The sequence below is a fragment of the Carlito syrichta genome, unplaced genomic scaffold (assembly GCF_000164805.1).
Source record: "Carlito syrichta isolate Samal-C Ts95f unplaced genomic scaffold, Tarsius_syrichta-2.0.1 Scaffold143912, whole genome shotgun sequence".
Classification (NCBI taxonomy): domain Eukaryota; kingdom Metazoa; phylum Chordata; class Mammalia; order Primates; family Tarsiidae; genus Carlito; species Carlito syrichta.
The window spans coordinates 52,158-62,016 of NW_007088008.1; the positions used below are offsets into that span (position 1 = coordinate 52,158).

Consider the following 9,859-nt stretch of genomic DNA (forward strand, 5'->3'; position numbering starts at 1 on the left):
GAGACCCCAACCCAAAAAAAAAAAAAAAAAAAAGTTGTAATGACTTAGACTTCACTACTACGCAACATAAAACATGTAAGAAATCTGCACTTGTATTCCCTAAATATATAATGACAAAACAAATAATGTTCATCTTCATCATTATTGATCTTTGCTTGTATAATTATTTTGTTTTCTTTTCTTTTCTTTTTTTTTAAAGTTGGAGTCTCACTCGGTCACCTAGGCTGGAGTACAGGGGTGCGCTCATGGCTACCGCATCCTTAACCTGCTGCACTCAGGTGTTCCTTCCACCTCAGCCTTCCAAGTAGCCAGAACCACAGGCATGCACCACCACGCCTGGCTAATTTTTTGATTTATTGTAGAGATGAGGTCTTGCCAAGTTGCCCAAGCTGGTCTTAAACCCCTGGACTCAGGCAGTCCTCCCAAAGTTCTGGGATTACAGGTGTGAGCCACCGTGCCTAGCTATTATTTTCTTTTTTTTCATTTTTCTAAATTTTTTAACTTTAAAATTTTTTTATTTTAAAGATGTGGGGTATAATTCAGGGTTAGGTATATAAATGTTCACTATGCAGGTACCCTTGTTGATGAGCTGTTCCCCTCTCCCTTGGGAGTTTCCCACTATGGCCAATCCCTTTCTCTTTTTTTTTTTTGAGTTGGAGTCTCACTCAGTCGCCCAGACTGGAGTGCAGTGGCACGCTCCCGGCTACCGCAGCCTCGATCTGCTGGGCTCTGGTGATCCTTCCACCTCAGCCTTCCAAGTAGCTGGAGCTACAGGCATGTGCTACCACGCCTGTCTAATTTTTTTATTTATTGTAGAGACGAGGTCTTGCCAAGTTGCCCGGGTGGGTCTTGAACCCACGGGCTCAGGCAATCCACTTCTCAGCCTCCCAAAGTGCTGGGATCACAGACTGAGCCACCGAGCCCGGCCTCCATTTCTTATAGTATTATGATAATTGTTCAAGGTCTGCTATTATTTTCTTAAGAGTTATTAGATTGAGAGTTGTGAACATTTATTAAACCTTTGATATATATTCATAAGTGCAGAAGCAGTTTTTTAAAGTTATTAATATTTTTTAATTGAATAAACAATGCCAGGGAGCAGCTTGAAATCATCCTATCGTTTTACACAGAGATCATTTTTATGTTACTCTTCTCCAACTCCTTGTTTTCATACAGTAACAGGCCAAAAGTGTCAGAGGGATGTGAACTTTGTTTTGATGTGTTACGATAATCTATTCCATGACTTACTAGATTGTCATAGTCAGGAAGTTCTTCCTATTGAGCTGGATGTGGTGGTGCATGCCTGTAGCTACAGCTACTTGGGAAGCCTGAAGCGGGATATCTTGAGGTCAGGAGTCCAAGACCAGCCTGGGCAACATAGTGAGACTCTATCTCTAAAAAAATTTTAAAAGTTAGCTTGGCATGCTGGCATGTCACCTGTAGTTCTAGCTACCTGGGAGGCTGAGGCAAGAAGATTCCTGGAGCCCAGGAATTTGAGGCTGTAGTGAGCGTGAGCTATGATTGTTCCACTGCATTCCAGCATGAATGATAGAACCAGAAACCATCTCTCTCTCTCTCTCTCTTGTTTTTTTTTTTTTTTTGAGTTGGAGTCTCACTCCTTTGCCCAGACTGGAGTGCAGTGGCCGCTCCCAGCCACCGCAGCTTCCAACTGCTTGGCTCCGGCGATCCTTCCGCCTCAGCCTTCCGAGTAGCTGGAATTACAGGCGCGTACTACCACGCCTGGCTGATTTTTTGATTTATTGTAGTGATGAGGTCTCGCTGCCCAGGTGGGTCTCGAACCCGTGGGCTCAGGCAATCCACTCACCTCAGACTCCCAAAGGTGCGGGATTACAGGCTGAACCACCGAGCCCGGCTTTTCTCTCTTTTTTTTAGCTGGAGTCTCAACTCTTGCCTAGGCTGGAGTGCAGTGGCATGCTTAACAGCCACCACAGCCTTGATATGCATGGCGCAGGCAATCCTTCCATCTCAGCCTTTAAACTAGCTGGGACTACAGGTGCACACCACCACACCTGGCTAATTTTTAAAATTTATTATAGAAACGAGGTCTTGCCAAGTTGCCTAGGCTGATCTCAAAACCCTGGGCTCAGGCAATCCTCCTACCTCTGCCTCCCTAAGTGCTGGGTTTACAGGTGTGAGCAACCATGCCCAAGAGACCTCATCTTTTTTTTTTTTTTTTTAAGTTGGAGTCTCATCCTGTAGCTCAGACTGGAGTGCAGTGGCACGTTCCTGGCCACCACAGCCTCGACCTGCTGGACTCTGGCGATCCTTCCACCTCAGCCTTCCAAGTAGCTGGAACTACAGGTGTGCACTACCACGCCCAGCTAATTTTTTAAATTTTATTGTAGAGATGAGGTCTCGCCAAGTTGCCTAGGTGGGTCTTGAACCTGCGGGCTCAGGCAATCCACTCACCTCAGCCTCCCAAAGTGCTGGAATTACAGGCTGAGCCACCGAGCCCGGCTCAGACCCCATCTTTTTTAAAAAAAGTTCTTTCTATTGCATGGTTATTTATGTGTTCCTTTCTTGTAGAATAGGAATTCTTTATTCTTTTTTTGTACAGTTCAGATTGAGAGTTTTTAAAATTGGCTTGTTCCTTGTTTTTCTCTTCTCTACCAAATAGTATAATTATACTGACAAATTACATTTGTAAAATGTACCATTGGTTATAAAGCACTTGGACATATGTTATTTCTTTTTTCTTTTTTGAGTTGGGGTCTCACTCCATCGCCCAGGCTGGAGTGTAGTGGCATGCCCATGACCGTCCCAGCGTCAACCTGCTGGATGTAGGCGATCCTTCCACCTCAGCCTTCTAAGTAGCTGGAACTAAAGGCAAGCTGGAACTAAAGGCATGTGCTACCATGCCCAGCTAGTTTTTTGATTTATTGTAGAGATGAGGTCTCGTCAAGTTGCCCAGGCTATTCTCGAACCCATGGGCTCAGGCAACCCTCTCACCTCGGCCTCCCAAAGTGCTGGGATTATAGGCTTGAGACACCGCGCCCAGCCAACATATTTCATTTAATTTGCATGGCCCCTAAGGGGCATATTCGTATTTTACAAAAGAAAAAAATAACGCTGTGTTACCAAGATAACTCAGTAAGTTGTAGAATTTGGACACAAACCCAGGGTCTCTGATGTATTTTCTGGGCAGTATAGGATAATAATTAAGACAGAGGCTTCTAGAGCTAGAATGCTTGACTTTAAAACATTACTCTGAGGCCGGGCTCGGTGGCTCAGCCTATAATCCCGCGCTTTGGGAGGCTGAGGTAAGTAGATTGCCTGAGCCCGCGGGTTCGAGACCCGCCTGGACAGCGAGACCTCATCTCTACAATAAATCAAAAAATCAGCCGGTCGTGGTAGCACCTGTAATTCCGGCTACTCGGAAGGCTGAGGCGGAAGGATCGCCGGAGCCCAGCAGATCGAGGCCGCGGTGGCCGGGAGCGGCCACTGCACTCCAGTCTGGGCGACAGTGAGACTCCAACTCAAAAAAAAAAAAACCATTACTCTGTAACATACTAGCTCTTGGGAAAGTTTCTTAATCTTGCTGCCTCAGTTCCCTCATCTGTACAGTGGGAAAAATAGCAGTCTTTACCCTCATAGAGTTATTACTTATAGGAGAATTAGTGGATTAATATTTCGAAAATGTGTAGATGGCTGTGGTGGCTCACACCTATAATCCTGGCACTTTGGTAGGCTGAGGCAGTAGGATTGCTTCAGCCCAGGAGTTCTAGACCAGCCTAGTCAACATGGTGAGACCTCACCTTTACTATATACATATATATATGGGCATAGTGGTACGTGCCTGTAGTACCAGCTACTTGGGAGGCTGAGGTAGAAGGATCTCCTGAGCCCAGGAGGTAGGGGCTGCAGTGAGCCGTGATCATGCCACTGCACTTCAGCATGGGCGATAGAGTGAGACCCTGACTCAAAAAAATGAAATAAAATAATAAAGTGTGTAGAAGAGTGCCTGGCAAAAAAAATATTCGGAGAATGTTAGCTGTTGTTACTACTGCATTACCATTACCACCACCACTACTATATTATAGTTTTCTTTGGTTTTCAGGGCCCAATAGCTGGTAGCTTTATTTTTTTTTTCCTCTTTGCTTTTTGGGCTAAGTTTCTAGAGCAGTTGGTTTGGAGATTCTGGTGATACTCTTGGTTTATTTGCAGAAGAGCAAGCCAATGAAGAAAATGAGAAAAGGAGAAAAAAGAAAAAGGGTACCAAGAGGAAACGAGATGGAAGGGGCCAAGAGGGGACCTTGGCTTATGACCTGAAACTGGACGACATGCTTGACCGTACCTTAGAGGATGGCGCCAAGCAGCACAACCTAACAGCAGTCAATGTGCGAAACATCCTTCATGTGAGTAAGACTGGGGCAGCTGTGTACCTGGAAGGGAAATTTTCCATGGAAAGCAAAATACTCAGCAAATTCTTGACTCTTGTATGTGAATTACCATATTTGTAGGCTACCTTTGACAAAATGTTTAGCATTTTTGCATATTTAAAATAACTTTCCCTCTTGCACACAGCACAAGTTGAAGTCTGAACACATGTTAAAGGAGAACTTAATTGGGAAGATAAATTGTTCCTCTGCTTCCTTCCACTGATTTGATTATCTATCTATCTATTTATTTATTTATTTTTTTGAGTTGGAGTCTCACTCTGTTGCTTAGACTGGAGTGCAGTGGCTGCTCCCGGCCACTGCAGCCTCGACTTGCTGGGCTCCGGCAATCCTTCCACCTCAGCCTTCCAAGTAGCCGGAATTACAGGCATATGCTACCATGCCTGGCTGATTTTTTGATTTATTGTAGGGATGAGGTCTCGCACCCGCGGGCTCAGGCAATCCACTCGCCCCAGCCTCCCAAAGGCGCGGGATTACAGGCCTGAACCACTGAGCCCGGCTTGATTATTTATTGCATTGGTTAGTTGATTCGAAGATGATGATGTTGATAGTGAATTCACTTTTTGTGGGTTGATATATCTGAAAAGATGCCCAGTAAACAGTTTTTCTACTTTAATACATATGTAAATATTATTCTTGATATGCAGCAACACAGCTGTTTGCAGATCTTTGCTGTTTGTTTTTCTTTCTCTTGAGCATGTAGTTACCTCAGGATCTCTTAAGTGAACCATTCCTGTTCCTAGCAGCAGCTATTAAGACTGGTTCATTTGCTGCTACATTGTTGGAAGCTGTGTGCCTCTGTTCAGAACTTCAACTCTGCCTTCTTTGCTTTCAGTTGTCTTGCTTTACCTCAATCTGGAGCTATTTGAGTATATAGCTCTCAGTTATTTGCTACATAGATCTAGCAGAGTTACATAGAGATGAATGTTGTCTAGGTGACAAACCCTTGTTGCCTAAAGTGAAATTTCACCTTTTCCAGGAAGTTATCACAAATGAACATGTGGTAGCTATGATGAAAGCAGCCATCAGTGAGACAGAAGACATGCCAATGTTTGTGAGTAGCTTTTTCTCACTCTTGTGTTGTAATGAACTGACTTATTTGTAACTGGCTAAATGTAGCCTCTTGGGAGTTTGTAAATAGTTTGACCCCTGGGAGTAAGTAAAGTTAGCATCTGAAAACCCAGGAATCACATGGCTATTTTTATTGACTATTTCCATTTCCCTCTCCTTAGGAACCCAAAATGACACGCTCTAAACTGAAGGAAGTGGTAGAGAAAGGAGTGGTAAGTGTTCTGTTTTTTTCTTTCTTTATCTTGGTAAGTCAGATCTAATCTCAGATTATTTGAAAGAAAAAAATATAGGAAAGATTATGGTCTGGGTTTTCCTTTTGAAATAATTATTTGTAAAAGACCAGTGGAGACAGAATATATGAAATCATTATCATAGTTTATTTTGGTTGATATGAAGCATTGCTTTTTGGAAGTGCTAACTGTTTGGAATGGTTGAAACCAATGAGTGAGGCCATTTCTTTTATTATATTATAACACTTGTTTAATATAAATGTATTATATTCCAAAATGTATTTCAGGAACCAGTTCCATCAAATTCACCTTGGTGTAGAGGTCTCTCAGGAGTGCTTATTAAACAAGCACACTTAGCTGGGCTCGGTGGCTCAGCCTGTAATCCCACGCCTTTGGGAGGCTGAGGTGAGAGGATTGCCTGAGCCTGCCGGTTCGAGACCCACCTGGGCAGCGAGACCTCATCTCTATAATAAATAAAAAAATCAGCCGGGCGTGGTAGCGCGCGCCTGTAGTTCCGGCTCCTTGGAAGGCTGAGGCAGAAGGATCGCCGGAGCCCAGCAGGTCGAGGCTGCGGTAGCCGGGAGCGGCCACTGCACTCCAGTCTGGGCGACTGAGTGAGACTCCAACTCAAAAAATAAAAAAAATAAAAAAATAAAAATAAACAAGCACACTTTTGGGCTTACCTCAGACCTAAGAATCAGATTCATGGGCAGGACCTGGGAATATGCATTGTTGAAAAGACAATAGTTCATTCTTTTTGCACATTAATGGTTGAGAACCACTTGAAGATTGCTGAGACTTTAGTATAGCAAACTCTGACGCTTGCAGCTGTGTTGCTATATTCTTAACAAATACTTGCCTAGTTTACGCTTACTTCTGTGGCAAGGCAGGTAATAGTCCTGAGAGAGTCCATTTTATCTCTGATAGTAAACGATTTGCCTTATGGTTCCAAGATACATATGATCATTTTTGTCTCTTTGTCTTGGCTCTGTTTCTTAGAGCCCTATAGAAGAAACAGATTTGTTTTTCTTCCATGTTACCTTTCCTATAGTTGAAGAAAAGTAGTAAGTTGTATGTCATGTCTTAACATTCTTTTCTTGGCTATACGTCCCCCAGTGTCCTAGTGTTTTTCATGTGTCAAGGCTTTGAGTGTCCTTGCCAATCTGATTCTTTTCTTCTGAATGTGTCTAGTTGGTCTGTATCCTTTTTAAATAGTATGCCTCAAGTAGAATCTACTGAACCAGATGTGGCTTAACTGGCATAGGTTAAAGTTAGTATCTACACAGTGTTTCAGTTTTCATATTTCTCTTAATGTAGCTTAAGTATGTATAGGCGTTTTTGGCAGTCTCATCACGTTTTTTTGTCTGATTGACTAACCCTCATTGCATAAATTGACATTTCATCTCTCTCCAGGAAGTATTCACAAATGAACATGTGGTGGCTATGATGAAAGCAGCCATCAATGACATGGAAGTTCTATTAATTCTGCTTGCCATATAGAGTACAATGAATGTTAATTCCATATTTGATTTGGAAAAAAAAAAATAACAAAAACAACAACAAGGAGATCCAAATTAGGCTATGGACTATGTTTGTTGACTATGAATATAAGCACAGGGAAGTTGGACCTCCAAGATTGTAGCTTATGTAGGAGAACAATTATTAGAATTCAAGTCTCCTGCTTTTTAATGCTCAGTAGACTGATTCTAACACAGTTCCAAATGCTGCCTTGTCTTCCTGATGAATTTGGCAATAGGAAAATTGGTTCAGAAACAGCCATGGGACAGGGAATGAACCTGAATCACATAGTTCTCTTTATTCTAAATAGGTCCCAGCTACACAGAGCTAGATAAGTGATCAGAACACAGCAGAGCTGAGTAGATATGAGAACCTAAGTCTCCTTTTAGAGGCAGAACCTAGTGGCCCCTTGGCTTTTGTGTTCATAAGATGATTTTGGTTGAGTTACGATTAAATGGTCAATAAATTATACATCCTCAGTTGCATTTTACCAGAAGTATAAAAGAATTTTTTTTTGTTTTTTTGAGTTGGAGTCTCACTGTCGCCCAGATTGGAATGAGTGGCCACTCCCAGCCACCGCAGCCTCGACCTGCTGGGCTCTGGTGATCCTTCCGCCTCAGCCTTCCAGGTAGCTGGAACTACAGGCGCGCGCTACCACGCCCGGTTAATTTTTGATCTATGTAGAGATGAGGTCTCATCAAGTTGCCCCAGGCGCGTCTTGAACCCGCGGGCTCAGGCAATCCACTCACCTCAGCCTCCCAAAGGTACGGGATTACAGGCTGAACCACTGAGCCCAGCTTAAAAGAATTTTTAAAAAATTCTTTAGGTTGGGTTTGGTGGCTCATGCCTGTAATCCCAGCACTTTGGGAAGCTGAAGTGTGGGGATCACTTGAACCCAGGAGTTTGAGTTTAAATGTACTTCAGCCTGGATGACATAGAAATACCCTGTCTGGAAAAAAAGAATTCAGACGTACAAAAGATTGAAAGACTATTATAATGAATCTAGATTCCAAAAGTAGCTTTTTGCCATATTTGCTTTATATCTCACTATATCTATTGTTTTTTCCTGAACTATTTGAAAATAAGCGTGGACAACATGACATTTCACCCCTAAACTCTTCTGTAAGAGCTTTTCGTGGCTGGCTTTTTGGAGGTGTACTTCTGATGGATTTGTGTAATTGATTTAAAAAATTGATGTCAAAAGACTGCCGTGACCTATAATATCTTAAGTTTGTGTGATTTAATAGGTAACTAATAGTTTTCACATCTATTTTTTTTCATGGACCCCTAGCTGTGATGTTAAATAGGCAAAGTAGGCTTTGTTTTCTCATTTATAGATAAAAATGAGTCTTACCAGGTTTAAGACAGAAATGATAATGACAGAAATAAATCTTCCCTTGTTTTCTTCTATGTAATTCTGGCAAATATTTGAAAGTATGCCCTCAGGGATAATCAACACTTGTAGGTACTGCAGCTACTTATAGATGACTCTTTGTGATGGTAAAGAGGAAATAAAGATGAACAGCAATTTATTTCTGTTACAGTAATTTATTATATTCTTTGTTGATAGGTAATTCCAACATGGAATATTTCACCAATTAAGAAGGCCAATGAAATTAAGGTAATCTTGGAAGAGGTAATTGTTATTCTTTTCTTGAAAGACTTCATCAATTTTGAAACTTAATTACTTCCTTTCTGTTGGTTAATTTTTTGGCCTATCTTCTTGTTTTAATTCTGTTTTTTTTTCCATTCTACTTTTCTTAGGTTTACATCTCATGGAATCACTTTAACCTTTGTCTTGAGTATAGTTGCACATATACTCTTAGGATTTTTTGTCTGCCTTGCTTTCTTCCCCATATTTTTCAAATATGTGTGACTTGTTTTTATTTTTCAAATATGTATGACTCCCATTACTTCATTTCTTTCTAATTGTCCTAATGTAGCCTCCTCAGTTTGTGGATATCCACCTTGAAGAAGATGATTCTTCAGATGAAGAATACCAGCCAGATGATGAAGAAGAAGATGAGACTGCTGAAGAGGTCAGTGAGTGGTAGCTGGTAATATTTGGCTTAGTTTGGCTTAATAAAGCAGTGTGTTCTTTGCTTCCTTAGTAATGTCACGTGTTCTATAGAGAGGATTGAGACACAGTTTTGTTTCTTTGCTTTTAGGTGTTTGTCTGCTCTACATGATCCTTTGTTTTTTTAACTTATTTTATTATGTAATATAACGCATAGCACAGATGTACATAGAATAAAAATGTATAGCCTAGCAGTGGCTCACGCCTGTAATCCCAGCACTTTGGAGGCGAAAGGATTGCCTGAGCCCACAGGTTCAAGACAAGCCTGGACAACATGACGAAACCACGTCACCAATAAATCAAAAAATTAGCTGGGTGTAGTAGCATACTCCTGTAGTTCCAGCTACTTGGAAGGCTGAAGCAAAAGGATCACCTGAGCCCAGCAGGTCGAGGCCATGGTGATCATGAGTGTGCCACTGCACTCCAGCCTGAGTGACAGAGTGAGACTTGACTCAAAAAAAAAAAAAAAAAAAGAGCCGGGCTTGGTGGCTCAGCCTGTAATCCCGCGCCTTTGGGAGGCTGAGGTGAGTGGATTGCCTGAGCCC

At 42.0% G+C, this 9,859-nt stretch overlaps 1 protein-coding gene across 1 annotated transcript in view; it reads left to right on the plus strand.

Moving 5' to 3' along the window:
• GON4L (gon-4 like) overlaps positions 1-9,859 on the plus strand; it is a 72,537-nt gene that overhangs the window by 15,755 nt on the left and 46,923 nt on the right. Inside the window, exons 4-8 of the mRNA XM_021708706.1 lie at positions 4,186-4,376; positions 5,398-5,472; positions 5,651-5,701; positions 8,808-8,858; positions 9,181-9,276. Of these exons, the coding sequence (XP_021564381.1) occupies positions 4,186-4,376; positions 5,398-5,472; positions 5,651-5,701; positions 8,808-8,858; positions 9,181-9,276 (464 nt within the window). The remainder of the gene's footprint in view (positions 1-4,185; positions 4,377-5,397; positions 5,473-5,650; positions 5,702-8,807; positions 8,859-9,180; positions 9,277-9,859) is intronic.